Raw genomic sequence first — 19,158 nt, 5'->3', positions numbered from 1 at the left:
TAGTAGGATTCAGAATAGCATGAGTAAACCACTCCTATTACTTACATTAGGCCTTGTTCTCCAACAAACTTTACTGTTACTTAAACGGATGTCATTTGTGCTTTGTTTTCCTTCTTCTCTCTAGCCGCAGTTAGATGAATTAAAGCAAATTTTAGGAAACCCTTTTCCTGAGAGGCCATTGAAAAAAAGCAACAGAAAAGGCAAGGTAGAAAATTGCTTCTTCAGCATCATCTGTGCATGTGGGGGTAGGGTGTAAAGGTATGGTGGTATGTGTGTATGTTGGGGTAAGGGGTGCTCAGGTGTGGGTATATCTGCAGACAGAGGTAGGGATGTGAAGGCATAGTTATGTGTATAATAGGGTAGGGTGTGAGAATATGATTATATATGTATTGTATATATATATATATGGTGTGAGGATATGGTTGTATATGTGTATGCTTTTTTTTTCTTTTTTTCCCTAAACAATTCCAAAATAACAGAGAGGGTTTGCTTCACAGTCCCCAGATTCATTTCCATAAATGATTATTTTTAAGTTTTAAAACTAGCCATGCCTCCTCCCACTAATACTTAAATTTTATTGGACATCTTACAGCAAGATAGGCCAATGTGAACCCTTTGTGAATGTCATAAGCACCTGTCCTAGAGACATTAGCAGTGACCGTCTACCCATTCCTCATCCAAAGAGTGCATACTCGAAGTGGAATTGCTTTGAACCTATCCATGGTTGGTGACCCAAGTTCTGCAATAGTCAACATGTATGGCCTTTAAACTCCAAAGCAAACTTCCTGCCTTGCATCTTTGCTACTTATTAGCTGTATAACCTTGAGTAGACTCACTCTGCTCCTAAGTTTCACATGTACAAAGTAGAAAGTTTATGACATGTATTTTTTAATGTAGTTGTGAAGATTAAATTATTGACCAAATCACTTAAGTGTGTGGACTAGACTAAGAGCTGGATTAATACAAAGTATGACTTTGGTTTTTTTTCCCCCAAATTAGCTCCACTAAGTCATCAGCTTCCAGTGTTTTAATTTTGTCCTACTTTTCCCTCAGTTCATGCTGTCCTTCTTTCTTGCTGGCTACTGGCATTTGCCCAGTGCAGCATCTCGTTTTTGTTCACCATGAGCACTTCTGCTGTTAAAGTAAATATAAGCCATCCTCCCCAACACATGAGCAATATTTGCCTTTCTCAAATGTAATGTATCATTTTAGTTAACATTGTAAGTACACATTACTTCTTACTAACATGTCCATTTCCTTTTCAGATTTAATAAAATTCATAAATATTCCAGATCTCATACAAACACTGCAGATGGTACCTTGAAAATTAATCTCCAAAATGGCCAGTGTTAAGGTAACATCAGCCATGATCGCCATCTGTTGGTAGTAGTTGGAGTAGACTCCAGTTCCAGAGTCCTGGGACCTTTCCAGAGCTGAAGGATCTGTATTAAGGAGAAGAGAGGATGGAAGATAGAGAAGGGAGAACAAGAGTGTGTGTGCACACTCCTGTATGTACACATTATGTAAAATCCATAAGGACATGCACCTGTATTCACATCTAAGGCTTGTGGTGATAGTTTTGTCAACCTACTTTCCTGCCTTCTAATTACAGTAGTATGTGTTACTTTTGTATTTAAATTAATAGGAATGGTAGGTTTTTTGCAAGGAGAAAGCAATGGGGACAGAAGATAATTTTAGAAGAACTAAAATATATTTGCTTTTATGCTATAGGAGTCCTACATGTAAATTGAGTAGAAATGAGTAAAACTATGTGGCAAAGTAAAGAAATTTTAGTACATTCTAAGCAAAAGGTTTTTTCAGCCACGTTGAGTTGGAGGAGTAGGTCTAAATGTGAATTTTTACTTGTTATCCTCTCCCTTTGAAATTCTAATTATTCTGCAGTCACGTCTCTTAATTACTCTTTATCCTTTTACTGCCAGAGCTTCCTCTGGAGTGGATTATCTACTCTTACTTAGCAAAGAATATTATAATCAGGGTAACAGGCTGTGATCTGAGCCTTGTTGCTTTGAAGCTGAAAAAAATCCAAAGAATCAAGAATCACCATAGACACATCTACTTCCCTCAGTGCTACAGCTTGCATTCTTGGGCTTGTTCCTCTTTGGTGTTCTTAGACTCCATTCTGCCAATCAAGAGCCCTATTTACCCAGTACATTGTACATCTCTTTTCCTTAATGATTTTTTTAGACAGAGTAGGCTGCAAATGTGAACAAGAGGAGCTGAAAAATGCTTTATGAATTTGTACCCAAGTATCTTTTAATCTTGTGGGTACTGGGGACTGACAATAGACTTGGTCCTAGTGCTAATGACCTGAAACCCCCAACCATTCACTGCAAGCAAAGCTATCAGAGGGCGATGGTGACTTTATCCTGCCACACCTTGTCACCTTTCTTGAGATGACATTTGATAGACCTTCTCCATAGTGTAGATCTGGATCTTTCCTGGCCCCTTTCATGCCATTAGAACCCTGTTCCACAGAAAAGTAAGTGCATGACCAGCTCAGCTAACCAGGACCTGAGTGATTTAGTGCTACATTTCTAGTTCTGGGTCTGTTTTAATGGGAGCCTTTTAAGCTGTGAGTGGAGCCCCTGAGTGGACAGCCCAAAAGAAAAGATGTTTAACAAAAGGGGAATCTCTCAACACTACTCAGGTGGCTCCAGATAAACACCTTCCTATATGCAGGAAGCCAGCAGACCATAGCTCCTCAGACATTGTAGAAACTTACGAATTTTCTGTGAAATCAGTCTCTCAATCCTAGCCCACAAGTCGTGATGAAAACCACAATGAAAAGTAAAACTGATGTTTCAGAAATACCTCTTCTGTTCCTTGTCTGTTTGCCAAGCACGAACCACGTGTTTGTTTCTTAAGTTAAATAAACAAAAAATTGCTTGGCCTTGGAAAACAAAAACCTGTGTCAGTATCAAAGTGAAAGAAACAATCTAGTTTACCCCTCACCATTCATATTTGAGCTAATAAAAGAAAACTTGTTTCTCAGAGGAATTTCATGGGTAAGTTGCAATGAAGACTTAAATATCATCCTTTTTTGAGGTTTGAGATTTTAGGTCATCTTAGATGCAAAATTTGCATGAGTTTTTGTTTTGCCATTTGCAAAAATAGGAATAATAACAGACTGTGAAATTAAATAATGTATATGACACACATAGTGTAACATATATAGCATCATAGTACCCAGCACAGCACTGAGCATAAGTTGGAATTCAAATGACTATAAACTCTTTTATTGTTTCTTCAGCAAAATAAGTGAGGCAGTTAGGGCTGACTTCTGGGAAAAGAGATTTGAACAGGTCCTTCAGGATCAAGCATAGGTAGGATGGGGTAATGGACAGGTAGGATGGACATATTTAAAGTAGTGTTTGAGGTAAATTTGACAGAGCCTCTTGGAAGGACTAATGGAGCCAGGGAGAACATTTGATGTAATTTTCTTTTTTAGTAAGTCTAGACAGTAGAGGGAGGAAATAAAGTTGGAAGCATCAGAGACAAAACTCAGCAGAGTTACTGACTGGCTGCATTTGGGAATGCCTCGGGTGATGCTGTCCCATGGACACTGAGCTTGATAGACGATTGGGAAAGCCAAAAGTGCTCTTGAATAAATAAAGATACAGAGAGGAGTTGAGGTGTGTTTGGAATTCTGTTGCAGATAGGATTTAGAAAATAGTGAGCATGAGGCAATACTAGCTAAATAAGTCTCTTAATGAAATATTAAGATATCTAAGTAGAAAGAGGTAAAGGTAGAAACCAAAACTTTTGCAGAATTTATGAAAAAATCAGGAAAGAGAAATGATATCATCATAGGAAGTTCATTAATTACAAATATATCTCTTGATAAATATCCAAAGAAGGCCAAGTTCAATATTGAACATTAGCCCTAAGGAGGAAGAAGAAGCTGGATGGGCAAGGATCCCCACAATAAGAGCCACCCACAATGGAATGAGATCCAGGCCTGGGAGTATGGGGTTCCCAAGGTGAAGAAAGAGGTGCACATGGCACAGGTGTGGGAGAGAGGACCAATATCACAGGCTGCAGAGAGGAAAGAGCCCGTAGAGGCAGCGGTGTGGTGTGGCCTGAGTATTCTGTCTCTTCTCCCCTCACATTTCCATGTCTTTCCCATCATGAAGTGCTCAAAGCAGCTGCAGAGGGAGAAGGCCAACCCCTTGACCTTCTCCTAAATGTCCTTCTGTTTGGCTGACAAAAGGCCCTGCTCTCTGAGACCTCAGGCATAATATCTTAATTTTGGTGACTGTCCGCCCCTTATTCTAAACTGGAGTCATACTGATCTTCCGCCTAAATGTATGTCAGTAATAGAATCTAAGAAATGCTTTCATTGAAGAATGTGCAAGGGAGAGAATGCTGATAAAAATGAAACACATGACCTCGGAAAATGAGTGGCTGCTAAAGGGTCATCCTTATGTCTTTGTTTGGTTTTTAGCATTTGTGCTTTTTACATATATTTTTTGTAAACTTGGCAACCCATTTTAATGCTGTTATAAATGCTCAGCATCTCTTCAGGGAATTGAAGGTGCTTGTTTAGCATTATGCCTCTTGGATGTGATTGTCATTTGAACCTTAAATTACCTTTACTTTCATGCCTAGTTTATAGTACTCACTTGGCTACCCAATTATACAGAGTAGAAGTAAAGAAAATTAAATGGACAAGAGTGGTGACTCGAGCCATCTGTTTCTTCCAGACAAAAATTTATTTCAGCTGGTTTTAACATACATTATAAAAGTCTGTAAGGTTCTAGAAGTGGTACAAAATGCTGCACAGTCTTAGACTGCCTAACACACTTAAAGGTCTTTATTGCCCCCATTAGTGCCCTGTAGCATATTAGACAAGTGTTCAACCACTGAGCTACATCCTTAGTTGGAAGACTCATATTTTTTTAATATTTTAGTATTTTTTGTGTGTATGCGTGTATTGCCTACATGTAGGTAAGTGCACCCATGTCATGCAATGCCCACAGAGGACAGAAGAGACTGCTGGATCCCCTGGAACTGGAGTTACAAACAGTTGTTAGCTGCCATGTGGGTGCTGGAATTCAAACCTGGGTCTTCTGCAAGAGCAGTCAGTGTTCTTATCCGCTGAGCCATCTCTCCAGCCTGGCTCATCTTAATTTTAATATTCAACAGTCAGTCATGAGAAAGGTGTAAGAGATCATTTTGATTGAAAATTAATCATTAGGAAGGTAGAATTTTAGGATTGTCTATGAAGAAGTTTGGAAACTTGGGCCTCAAATACATGAGCTATGCTCAGTGCATTTACCCCAAAGTTTTATTTCGATTTTTTAAATAATTTTTTAAGTATTATTTTTCAAACTTTTCCCACAATTTTTAGACTACAGTGTTTTTTCCAAGGTCTGCACTATAAGAGGGGCGGGATCAGTAGCACAGTATGTGTGCTTAAATTAACTTTCATTTTTAGTTAGCAGTGCACTAAGTTCTAATGTGTTCTGCATTTAACTCCCAAAATTTCACGACAAATTCAAAGGAATTTGAACACATTTCTCATAAAATAGTGATTAATTTCCCATTCATTGTTTATGGTATCACCTCTCTGTCTCACACATGTGCCTGACCACTGCTAACAAATAATTATTACAGAGTTGAAAGTGATACTAGTAAGATTTATAAATAGTCTTTAGTTTAAAAAAAAAAGAAACCTATCTTTTGCCATTTTTTGTTAAACATACATACACTTGTATCTGCCTTTTGGTTGTGTTCTACAACTGTGTGGCACTGTTTGCTGAGCCAAAATGAATAGAATAATACAGCTGCTTTTCCACTGTTATTTCATAAGAGCTATGTGGATCATAGAACTTGAATAGATCCGTGGTCTTACTTGGTTTTTGTAGCTGACCACAGAGTTAGTGCGCTAGAAGAAAATATTTTTTGTATAGAGTGTGTAGTGCGTATTTTCCCCTCAATTTTCAGGTAAGTACCTGCTCTTCAAGGCTAAACATCAAATTTAGCACAAGACTCCCAAGGAGAAAGCATGGCCATTCCTTTTTTATTTTCAAGTTCAGAATTCTCACTGTCTTCCCCTTGGTAAGGAACATTTTGTACTTTAAGGTTTGCAGTTGTTTGAAAAGTATGTGTGTTCTTTGAACTTAGACATGAATAAGAGTTCCTTATAACTTCCTTTTCCCTCCTGTTTTAGATATGGGAAAATAGTCTCCACGAAGGCCATTTTGGATAAGACAACGAACAAGTGCAAAGGTATGCTTTTGTGGCTGATTTTTTGTCCTCAGTCATAGCTTTGGAGAAATGATGGAATGATCTTAAGTTTCACAATTAACCACATTGTATTAAAAAACCAAATCTCATATGTCACCCAGTTTCTGTCTTGCACAATATCAGCATGTTGCTTACATTTGTTTTGTCCTTAGTTGCGTTTTGGCTGGGAACCCAACAGCAGCTAACTGTTTGCCAGAGTTCCAGATTTGGCGCCAGTAGAGTTAACATGCAAAATACTAGTTGGCATTTAGCCCCTGCCTTTAAAAGGGGAGTAGAGCTAGAAAATAGCTTTTCTTTCCTGAGCCTGAGGAGATTAGAGCTGCTTACTGAAGACCATTGGACTGTACTAAAGAACTGAAAAGATTACATATTGTGCAAATTGGCTCTATTAATTAGAATAGAGTAGTTTTAAGCAGTACTTAATTACATGTTTCAATCCTCGCAATTGTTCTCTGCTGAATGCCTGTTGACAATATTGGCAGCAGGGAGGAAAGAACCATTTTCACTGACCAAATTGTACCAGGGAGGAGAGGTCACGCGCCCCTTTGAAATATGCTGCTGCATTAATTTGATGCACTGACCTTCAGTTTTCCATGCAATTAGGATGAGCTCATCCAGCTCTGTGAGCTGCAAGTGAAGGCGTCTAGAGCAGGCAGCACACGGATGCTCAGTGCTTCTGACTTTTAATGATCCAGCATCTTAACAATAGGCATGTGATTTCTAGGAAAAGGAAAGAATGGAGTCAGCTGACTTTGAATCTAACTACTGACCCTATGAATTGAGCAAGGTTGACAGGAACAGGCAGAGAAGGCAAATCTTCTCATTAATTAGACCCCAGTTTTTCAAGTAGTGGTGACGGGGCAGTGGCTTTGCACAATCTGAAAAAGGCAAGGAACATAAATGAAGCCTATGGTGGGGCCTCCCCTTGTAAGCCGGCCATTTCCTTTAATCTGGACTTGAAGTGGTTCATTGTGCTCTGTCTCTTCTTCAAAGTACTTAGATTTAAAGGAGCTATTGTGACAAATATCTGAGCCCATGTTTAATCAACATGGCATATTAAGGCAGTTTTGCCTTAGGACAGAGAATAGAGTGTGCTTTATGTGGAGTGGTACCCAATAAATATTTAAAATGAATTAAACTAGAGAAAGTTAAATTATAAGTGGAAATGCATGTGCTTAGTTGCCAAGATTAGTCTTATTTAACATTTATAAATGATTTGGGAGAACATACAAAGGGGAAAAAACTTAGTTTTGTGGAGAAAAATATGCTCTTGCCAAGAACAAAGCAGGAAGCTGATCTCAAAGCTGGCTTCAAACAAGAAGAGAAATCAAAGTGGGTAATGGTTTTAGCCTATCATATGTCCCTTCCCTTTCTTCCCCACCCCCAAAAGAATCTTATGTGGCAGTTCAGAATGGAGAAAGAGCAAAACCTCTGTGTTGAGGAGAGAACCTAAAGATCCCCCAGTTGAACTCTCCACCCACAAGCAGGACTGAAAGACACTATTGTATGCTCTTCTCCAGTGGCAGCCTTTTCCCTAGAAGCCAGAATTCCACCACATGTTCAGCATGGTCTAGACAAGGCTAAATCTCACACTACCATATGCAACATTGCATGGTTAGAAAGGGCCTGCAGATAAGTGGAGAGATTTATGAGGCTTCTAAATAAAGGTAAGGGTAATTCATAGCTGGTGTTCTATCCAGCAAGTCCCCTGGACACCTTCCCTTCAAGCAGATCTTATGAGACCAGCCATGATCCCTTCCAAGGCTCTCAGCCTCACAAGTGTCTGGGCAGTGCACATCGGCAAATGTGTAGAGTATGTGGAGTGAGGTGAGCAACAGTGGGTTTGTAAAATCATGTAGGCCAGATTGAGAGTTTGAAGGAAGGGATGGTAATGTTAAGGCAAATAAGAAATAACACTTGGGCTCATAATTAAGTTAGATAGCATGTTATCCAAGATAATTTGCCATGATTGGTATGTCTGTATATAGTTTTGCACATATGATAGTTTGGATGAATATAGATAAATTAGTGCACAAGAAATCAGAGTATGGCTGTAAATGAAAAATATTGTATTAAATACTAATTTTAGAGATTAAATATATTCAAGAATTTTACACGTGGAAATAAAGCATCTTAGAATGTCACAAGACTTTTTTCTCAAAACTTGTTTGGGAGCCTCCGTTTTGGACAAAGTTAAGCTAAAAGAAATGTTAAGTCTGAGTAATATGTAGATTCATTTTTGAGATTCAGTTAGTATTTTATATTTCAATTTTTGTCAGAATTCAGAAAACAAAAGGTTTGACTGAGAAACTGATTGAGCATGGATACAGTGTATCTAAGATAAGAAAAGAAAAAAATATATACAGAGAGAGAGAGAGAGAGAGAGAGAGAGAGAGAAAGGATAAATCAGACCAGTAAGAAAAATAAAGATGAGAACAGAAAATTTCATTTTATGATAAAATGAGCTAGTGTTTGATAGTGGCCAAAGCAAAGATGGAGAAGATAGCTATGTCCATGATCCAGTCACCACACCACTGGGGAGATTTCCATAAGCAAGATTAGTTTCACTAGTCCTGGTCCTGGGGCTTTGGAAATTGTCTTCTGGGAACTTAAGTGAGTAAACTTGCTTATTATTTAGTGAGCCCCACCTTCAAAGACAGCTGTATCCATATTTATATAATTAAATGTGATTAAGCCCATAGACCATGCATAGCTCAAATTTTGTATGGTCTTATATTTACTTGAAAGTAATACAAACAAATGAAAAGTACAAGGTTATGTGCTTTACCCGCTATGTTTATCTTTAGCAAATGATTAGGAAGTGTTAGACTAGGATTCAGCAAAGTCCAGAAAGGCATGTAAGCAATTGCTAAAATGTAACCGTTGTGCATTTCTCTCATTAAGACAGTAAAAAAGAATGTTCCTATTACATGATTGGGCAGGCTGCAGCTTCAAGTGCAGTGACATTATAGTTGAGATCTTCTGCTTCTTGTAATGTGTTGGCAATAGTGAAGTTGGTGGAAAGAAGCACGTGCCAATAAAAACTGATCATTTATTTCAGTGTAGCAGGGTGTCCATCTATGAGCTCCTGACATTGTGTACTTAATGTGAGAGAGAATCAGAGACAGCTTGCCTGAGTTTCTGAGATTGATATGTATTAGCATAAGCACCCCAAATACATTTAACCAAGCTCCTAACCTGACAGTTGCATAGCTATCTCTGCTTTGGCTTGGATCAGCCTCTTTTCCCTCCCCAACCTGTCTATTTCTGTACCAAAAACCTCTTTCAGTCCAATTCTATGTAATGTATAGAAGTAGCTTCTTGTTTCAACTTTGGCATTCGTCTCCTAAAACAGCTATTTCTGACTTCGTCTCCTAAAACAGCTATTTCTGACATCGATGCTCTATTTCATTACAATTTCCTTTGTTAAGAAACTACATTTTTGGTACTAAGTGCTACAATGTGGACTGGGCTGTTGAGTCTTTCTGTTTGTCCTGTTGCCGTGTTTGTCTCTTTTGATACTAGTACCATACTCTCAAAAATACTATTTCTTAATAAATTTTGAAAATCAAAGATAGGTCTGGCTCCTCTTTTTCACAAGCTTTAAATGGTACTTTTCTTTTTCAAATTGTGCTTATTTATTTAATATTAATTTTAGAACCAGGTGTGGCAGCATGTGGGCTCACGAGGCTGAGGAAGAACCCAAGTTCAAGGCAGCCCTGGCTATGTAGCAAGACCTTGCCTCAAAAACAAAGTGTGTGTGTGTGTGTGTGTGTGTGTGTGTGTGTGTGTACACAGACTCACATTGAGATATATACCATCTTATAAATAAAAATTTATTTCATAGTAATTAACTTTAGTACTAAGAGATATTTTGACTGTCTAAACCATGTGTAAAAACACTTAACCTTTCCTAGTAACTGGAGTTATCACAGTGAAAACAGTGATTGTCTGCATTCATGAGTGACTCTTGTCAGCTCAAGGAGGATCAAGGCTGTTTGCTCTGCTGCGGCCGTCCCTGTATACGGTGGTTGTGTGGTTTTCCTCTTGTGGCTTCTCACTAGTCTGCACTGCTAGATCCTGTCCATGTGCATATCTTGTGGCTCTGCCCACTCTGGACTTTCTCCCCCTAATTTCCTGTTTTAATTTCTTGAGACCTGGGAAAACAGATGACAAGCTATTTAAAAATGTTTGTGAAACTACAGGTAAATGAGCTTTGAAGAACAGCCTTGCTTAGGTGGTTGTTTATTATGTTGTGTTCTGTTTTTAGACTTTAGGCAAGAAATGCTGGAGCAACTGTTTGGGATATCTGGAGACATTTCTCTATCTTATCTATATCTACCTATCTATCTGTCTGTCTATCTATCTATCATCTATCTATTTATCCTATATCTAATCTATCTAATCTTTCTATCTTTCTGTCTTCTATGTATATCTATCTACTATCTATCATCTATCTATCTAATCTATCTTTCACACAGAGATCTGCCTGCCTCTGCCTCCCGAGTGCTGTCATTAAAGGCTTGTGCCAACAAGCGTAGCCTAAATATTGAATGAAATTTTTTTTTGCTACTAGCAGGGATTAGACCTTTTGATTAAAAAGCAAGCACTCTACTACTGACCTACAGCTCCAACCTCTCATTGGGAACTGATATTTTATGTAAATTAGTACTTTTAACCAGATGCTAAAATTTAGATTATGTTTTAGTATCTAGTGGTTATACTTATTTTAACTTGGAAATCTAAGGTATAGTCTATAAGGTAAGCATAATTTTTGTTCATCCTTTTGCATCTCAGTAGGATGGTTCCCTCTTTTTTGCTGTGTCATTGAAAATACTGTTTGTCTGAAGTTGTCACCATCAACTCCCCCACCCTTTGATACTTTATTACAGTAACTGTAGGATATCTGGGAGGGTCTTTAAGAGGAGAAAGCTACCCCCACACACACATGCAAAGCCTCTGCACTGTGGCTGTGAGCACCTGTGTTGTGGCTGGCAGGACACATCCACTTCTATTGGCTGCATCTGAAGCAAAATGTAGTCTTTAAAAAAAACCTTTACGTAATCAGAAAGTAACGGCTTAAAACAAGTATCTTTTGCATTTCAGGTTATGGTTTTGTTGACTTCGACAGTCCTGCAGCAGCGCAGAAAGCTGTGTCAGCCCTGAAGGCTAGCGGAGTTCAGGCTCAGATGGCAAAGGTGAGTGGATGCCTGTGCTCCTGAAGCTTGCTGCTCCCCTGCCCCCAGCCACCAATTCTGAATAATTCCCTCAGCCCACACATCTTCAGCAGTAGCTCTTTGGACAAAATCTTCTTCCTCATATTTTAATGCATAAAGGAGGATTTACAAATATATACAATTTACATAGTAAATTATGTAACCCCATAAGTAAAGCCAGAAATAGTACCAGATTTTCTCAGGTAATCAGAAATTCAGGAGCCTTTAAGAGCTGTGCTATTTTCTAAAAATATAATTTTAAAATTTCATTACTCAAAGAATTAATTCATTTTTGGTACACCTCAAAGAGAAATGGAATGTATGTTTCTCAAAACCAGAATGGGAAGCTGTCGGGGGAAGAAGGAGACCAGTAAGAAGAGGAGAGAAGGGCTGGGAAGGGCGGGCGGGGAGGGAGTAAGAACAAAGTATATTGATACATCATGAAAAATGTCACAGTGAAGCTCATTTCTTTGTATGCCAGCCAAAAGATTAACTTAAAAAGGTAGTTGAGAACAGGGTTTGGGAGAGGACTCAGTTGGTAAAGTACTTGCTATGCAAGCATGACCGCTTGAGTTCAGAGTTCCGGTGCCCATGTAAAAAGACAGATGTAGTGCATGCTCCAGGAATCTCTACTCCGGAGAGATGGAGACAAGAGGATCTTGTGGGCTTGTTTGCCAGCCAGTCAGACTGAATTGGTGAGCTTCAGTGAGAAGTCCTGTCACAAAATAAGGTGCAGAGCAATTGACTTTGATCTCTGACCTCCTTTTGCACATGAATGTATAAAATTCTAAAAAAATTTGTGCACAGAATGTCATATTTTGAAGGAATATGTAACTGGTTCATAGACTGATTCATACAAATCAGTAATGTGAATGTAAATGCATGCTGTAGGTGACTATTTTCCTATAAAATGGTCAGGAATTTTTTTACATGCTTCTTTGTGGGATATGAATCTACTCTTCAGTAGTTGTGCCTGTGCTTTATTCAAGGCTTGTTTCTTGTGCCCTTCTAACTTTCTAGAGGAGGAATTGTTGAAGTACTCTTTCAAGTGAGGAATGTCTGAGTGTTCAAGGGCTGTAAAATGAAAGCCATATGCTTCATGCTTAGTATGTATTCTAATGCAGTATGCATGAACTTTAATTACTGTAAGACATGTTTTCCCTGAAATAATTTGTCTGATGCTAATTTCCCTACAAGAGTAGAGACCTGAACTCCAGTATGTCATAATTTAGAAATGTTAGTGGATTGACTAGCCATTCATTTTCTCCTTTCACATCAGGCTCATCGTCAAGGTTAAAGATGCCCAGTCCTTTTTTCCAAGTCAGGATATAACTGGCGAGATGGTTTAGCAGGTAAAGGCACTGGCTTCCAAGCCTGATTACCTGAGTTTGATCCCTGGAACCTACATGGTGAAAGGATGCAACTAATTCTTACAACTTGTCCTCTGACCTCCACAGGCACAGTATAGCATGTGTACACTTGTACCTGCATACATGCAAATAAATGTATAGAAATATAAGTCAGGGCCAGGCATGTGCCTTTAATCCTAGCACTCAGGAGGCAGAAGCAGGAGAATCTTTGTGAGTTCAGGGACAGCCTGGTCTATATAGTGAGTTCCATGACAACCAGAGCAACACAATGAGAAAAAAATGTAAGTCAAGATTCTTTAGATAGATAAGATGAACTTGGAAAAGTTAGTCTAGCATGATCAAAATCTCACGTCCAGTGTATATTTCTAAAGCTGAAAAGAGCTCCAGGTTGTGTACCTTCAACCTACTTTCATTGAACCTTTTTTCCCCTACTTGGCAACAGGGTCTATGTAGCCCAGGCTCACTACCTACTCCCTATGTAGCTGAGCATAGCCTTGAACTTCTGATCCTCTGCCTCCACCCCCCTGACTACTGGGATTACAGGCATGTACCACCATGCCCAGATTTCAAGCACACCTGTTTTTGTTAAAAAGAACTCAGACCCAGAGAAAAGACAATGCTTGAAGCACCATGTACTCTTACATATTATATTCTTTAATAGAAATTCCATTATACACTAAGCACATGTCAAAGTCACATTAACTAAACTGATACTTGTATACTGGTCTTTAGTGCCCAAACGTAAGCTTGCATTATATTCTTACACTTAGTACCTATAGTATAGTTATGAAAATAATCATGACGTTTTGTTCTTCCATCAATTTCTATAGTAAATATTTTCTAGCCTGAAATTTGGCAGTTTGATAGTTTGACCTTTCTTTTCAAAAAAGCAGTAGTTTTTTTTTAATTATTGGATATATGAAGTACAGAATAATTGTCTGCTGTCCATGGCTGCTTCAAAATAGTAGCACATGCTCTTCCCTAAGGAAAGAAGAGTTATGGAAGTTCAAGGACTATGATGAAGACATTGTCACCTAAGAGCTTGCTCAGACCTATGTAGCTCCCAGGAAAAGATACCTTGAATACAAGAATCCATGAAGATAAAGGGAATTCATAAAAAGGATCACCTTCCTGGGTCTGGAGAGATGGCTCAGCGGTTAAGAGCACTGACTTTTCTTGCAGAGGACCTGGGTTCAATTCCCAGCACCCACATGGCAGCTATGAACCGTCCTTAGCTCCAGTTTCAGGGGAATCCGAAGCCCTCTTCTGACCTCTGCAGCATTGCATGACGTGGGTGCATTCACATACATGCAGGCAATACACTCATACACATAAAATAAAAATAATAAAATTTTTTTTAAAAAGGATCACCTTCCTCAAGTAATTCTTGCCATATATTATTTTTAAGGCTTTGCACCAAGTTGACCTTTGGATTTTCTTCACTTCCAGAATGGAAGTTAAACAGAAACCATAAATAAAAGGCATCCTGATTTCCAGATTACTTGTCCGTCATGTCCAGCAATTTCCAGTGGTGGTGTTGAAACAATGAGATTGTAAGAATACTAAGGCTTTACTCTGATTTGTAGCACCTGTGCTCTGGCTCTGTAATCAGTGGGTGACTAAACATTTGATGAGTAGGAAGGACTCTTGGTGCTTACCCAGAAAACCACTCTTTTCTCTTTTAGTCTGCATCCTAAGGCCCTCTGCGAAGCTCCTCCTTCTGGATAATATTGAGGACAGGCCCTATAGCTTCTGCAACTATTCTCATTTCAAAAAGTTCCTTTTCCATTTTTCACATCTAAATGCCATAAAGCATACATCTCTTTCAGTGCATTACAGACATTTCTCTCTGTATCCATGCTGACCAATCTCAAGCAATTTTATGATTTAAACAAGATGTCGTATGGGGAGAGCTTCAGGTTATATCTCAAATGTAGTTTGTAGAATGTTGAGATCATATGTAGAGGGTTTTAAAAATGTTTATTATTTTTATTTCATGTGTACGAGTGTATTGCCTGCATGCGTTTAAGTGCACCCATGTTATGTAATGTCCATGGATGTCAGAGGAAGGCATCTGATTTCCCTGGAACTGGAGTTACAGATGGTTGTTATTCACCATGTGGGTGCTGAGAATCGAACCTGGGTCCTCCACAAGAGCAGCAAATGCTCTTAAGCACTGAAACATCTCTCCAGCCCCCATATATAGTGGTTTTGAGAGCTGCTTGGAGTCCATAAAAGAGATTTGAGTATTGGATGTTGCTGGTTCCAAAAGAAACATCATCATCTACATTGTAATTATTTGCCAACAATATATTGACTATTTGGTGATCGGGAAGTAGTGTTTTAAAGGTTTCTACCCCAGCAGCCATTACGTGTTTGTGTAGACAGGCATGTGATGAATGGGCTTATTTACATTGTAGGACAGCAAATTTAAATTACATTTTAGAAGATTGGTTAGAGTTGTGACTAGTTATAATTTTTTATTAAAATAATGTGAAATAGTCTAATATTAATTGGTTAACATTTTGATGATGAATATTTGATTTTCAAGAAGAGATTATTAATGTTAGGTGCATAGTGTTTCTAATTTGAATGTATAGTCCTATTTCACAGAAACTTTAAGTATTACAGAACCATGTTAGATTGCTCCAGGTAGCATGTTTGTAGTTGAATGGAGAGGTAGTTGCCTTCTTTTCTATTTCCCACAAATACCTCCTTCTGTCCCCCATAATTTCTGACCCCTTGAGAGTTGAAGCAGGAGTAGAGGATTGGGAAGGTTTATTGGCCTAACTGTGATGTTATCTGGTGTTGATTTCTCTTCCCAGGCAATATGCTGTTGCTTTTTAACCTAAAATGGCTTGACATGTTTTGGGGGTCTCTCTCCTCATCTATACCACCACCTTCCCCAACCTGTTCATCAGCCCCACTCTGATGGGCTGTCTTGCCCTGTCTACCAGACAGCCTTTTTAGGGGGAATATAACAGAACTCTGGGATAACTCTATAAGACCTAATTCTTTTGGATTTTAAAAAATATTTTATGTATTTATTGTTATTTTATGTGTATGACTGTATTACCTGCATGTAGGTAAGTGCACTGATGTCATGCAGTGCTCACAGAGGTCAGAAGAGGGTGTCGAGTCCCCTGGAACTGGAGTTAGGATGGTTGTTAGCCACCATGTGGGTACTGGGAATTGAACTCAGGTCCTCTGTAAGAGCAATCAGTGCTCTTAACCACTGAGCTATCTCTCCAACCCCATTCTTTTGGATTTTTGAGGGAGTGTCTTAACACATAGCTCAGGCTGGCCTTGAGCCAATGATCCTTCCACCTTTGCTTCCTGAGTACTAGGATTATTTGGCATATCAATGAGACTCATTTCCAGTCTACTTCTACCAAGCATCAGTAGGAGCGTAATTACTTTACTACTACAGTTGTAGGCCCCTTCAATATACTTTTTCAGTTATTCAGCTTTTGAGTCAGACATGGACCTATTGTATCCAGCAAGCCCATGGGATGCAGATCAAGCTTTCTGTGAAGTCTGCTGGAAGCCCTGTTGGCTTCGCTGTTAATGAGAGGGAAGCAGGCACATGCAGAGGCTCAGAACATGGCTGCCTTTCTCTGCATAAATGCTATTCTCAGCTTCTCTAGTCTCTTGTAGATAGACAAGAGCTAGATGGTCATCCAGGCATCCTAAACAAGTTGTCAGCCAGATCTCAGGTCTTTGTGGGCTTTCTTTAAGTGGTCTGCTTTCTCACTATAGATTGTGGGAGCACCGAACACTTATTGTCAAAATAGAATAATAAGGAAGCCTGTTTTAAAGCTTATTAAAAACACAGAGGCCTTGTATAGTAGTCCCACCCATCATTTTCAGCACATACAATATTGGGAAGCGTAGTATATTAGATACACTCTGACTTGAAGAAATTTTTACAATGTATTTAGTCAAAATTGGGATTGGTATTGGTGGGAGCTGTAGGTCACATCAGCAACGCACTTTGAATGTCATCTTCCCCAAGGATTGATAATGAGTTCAAAGACTTCTATAGGCTTTATTCTGCAAGTTGTCTAGGGGATGTGATTCCTTCATCCATCATCTGTGGGAGAACCAATGCACAGGTTCAGGAATGTTGGCCATGGGCCCTCATTCTGCAGAATATTAATTTCTGAATCTGGTTTCTTTTTCCCTTTATCATTAAAATAAGAAAATATATTTTAAATGCCAGCAGATTTTTTTATTCTCTGTCATAAAATCATGAGTTTGAGTGTTTGTACTTGACTGAACTTCCTTATGCTGATGTGATCAAGGAACACCTAACACATATCTTTTGGGAGGAGTTTTAAAGGAAGTTTAGTCTGGCTTCTGTGTTCCAATTAGGGGAGCAGTTGCTGTCCACCTTCTTTAGTGAATGAATCAGGATGATACAATGTGTTTAAAATCCACTAAAGTCTTGCTCTCTTGTGTGATTCCATTGAGGGGAAGCAGAAATGTGAGGTACCTGAGCTGAGTATGACCCCACCGATACTCAGAATTGAATTTCAAACCTGTAGGTTGAAGCATTTAGAGACCAGTGACTGATTCTCCTTTAAGTTCTAACCTCACTGTGGATGTGAAAGGTTTACTTTATTGATTAAAAATAATTGAGAGAAAAACTTTCCCTGAAGATTAGACATTGAGAATTTGGAAAGGGATGTTTTAAAATTATGAATCATGTCCATGAGTACACTGATGGAATTTACCAGATGGAAACGAACTTGGACTTTTGGAAAGCCCATTTATGTGGAACTTGGCAGATATTTCAAATGTGTGCCACTTTTTCAAATAAAAGATTCAGATTCTAAGCCAGATATTATGTCCGTGTCTGTGATCCTAGCACTTGGGAGGTTGAGGCAGGAGAATTGCCATGAGTTCAAGGCCAACGTGGGCTACTTAGTAAGTTCTAGGCTAGCCTGGGCTATACAAATGTAAGACTATGTTTCAAAATAAATAGAATCTATGAAAAGAAACACACTTAAACAGCTTAAAAGATGTAAGACATGAATCTCCAAAGAAGATACTTGTGACAGAGTGCCTTTTGTAGGCCTGTGTTACTTCCTAAATTTTGGTGGGGGTCAGCAGACCAACAGGGGTCACTTGGCTGGTGGTACACTTGTACATTTTTCTTAGAAGGACAAGCAAGTTCAATTCCCCCTCGACTCAGAGGCCCACCCTGCTCTGAGCAGTTTGTAGTCACATACCCATCAGCCTCGATCTGCTGGTTGGTGAACCTATTCAGTACAAGAGAAAACAGATGTCTGCTGTCTCTGCCAAGTCCCTTTCTTGCATTTTAGGAACCATTCCACATGCACAGGGAGGGTTTTGTTAATTTCTTTCAGATGATGACTGAGTGCTTTACACCATGTGGGACCTCTAAGCCCTGCTTTTCTACTCAAGTGAGCATTAGTGCCACTTAGCCCTCTCACGGCCAGTGTGGATACCTAGTTTTCCATGTGTCAGAGAAGCCCTTGAACCCATCCATGCCTGGGGTCATAAAGAACCCATTGCTCCTACTGCTTTTGGCTACATAGAATTGACAGAATAACTTTTTACAGACATAGCAATTTACTATTTAGACATAATAAAACAGTTACAGTTGTCACTGATTTTAAAGAGACTAAATCCCCATTCAAAAACACTGCCAGTGACTATGAGTACTTTATGTCGCATTTCCTATGAATATATACTAATGAGAATTTGTGGGCATTGTAGGGCTTCATTTTTTGTTTTCTTTTGCTACCAGCTTAGAATTTCTTCTCTTTTTTTGTGTTTTAACTTTATAAAACTACTGCAACATTATGGGCAGTGTTTGCAACAGGTTGACCACATGAAAAGAAAGAATATGTAATATTAGCTCTAATCATCATCCCAAATGAAGAAACTTAATTGACAAGGTTGTTGCTATGGAAAACAAATAAAATAAATCATTACAGGGATGAGAATGGGACTCGGTAGTATAGCGTGTTTGCCAGGCAAGCACAAGGCTTCAGAGTTGAATCCCCAGTATTAAAAAGAAGAAAAAAAAATCATAGGAAATATTTACATACATTTAGTCCACTCTGTGTCACTTTATCAAAGACTGTAAAGAACCCATTTTTTCCTTGATTTAAGTTTTTAATAATTTTAATATTTTCTTCATTGGTAAATGTTCAAGTTAAATCAAAACTTTAGAAATATGTAATTTTTATTAAAGTTTTATCACAGAAGTAATGCACATATTAGAAAGTTCTTATAGCCACCTTGTCCAACACCCTTTTAAAAATACTTCA

General features: G+C 38.7%; 1 protein-coding gene across 10 annotated transcripts in view; it reads left to right on the top strand.

The window, feature by feature from the left end:
* Rbms1 (RNA binding motif single stranded interacting protein 1) overlaps positions 1-19,158 on the top strand; it is a 224,946-nt gene that overhangs the window by 171,199 nt on the left and 34,589 nt on the right. For all 10 annotated transcript variants that reach the window (XM_008845744.3, XM_008845743.3, XM_029569690.1 and 7 more), the window contains 2 exons: positions 6,194-6,252; positions 11,377-11,468. In XM_008845744.3, the coding sequence (XP_008843966.1) occupies positions 6,194-6,252; positions 11,377-11,468 (151 nt within the window). The remainder of the gene's footprint in view (positions 1-6,193; positions 6,253-11,376; positions 11,469-19,158) is intronic.

This window comes from Nannospalax galili, unplaced genomic scaffold (genome assembly GCF_000622305.1).
Source record: "Nannospalax galili isolate Female #2095 unplaced genomic scaffold, S.galili_v1.0 scaffold540, whole genome shotgun sequence".
NCBI lineage: Eukaryota > Metazoa > Chordata > Mammalia > Rodentia > Spalacidae > Nannospalax > Nannospalax galili.
This window is presented reverse-complemented; position numbering and strand designations above follow the sequence as displayed.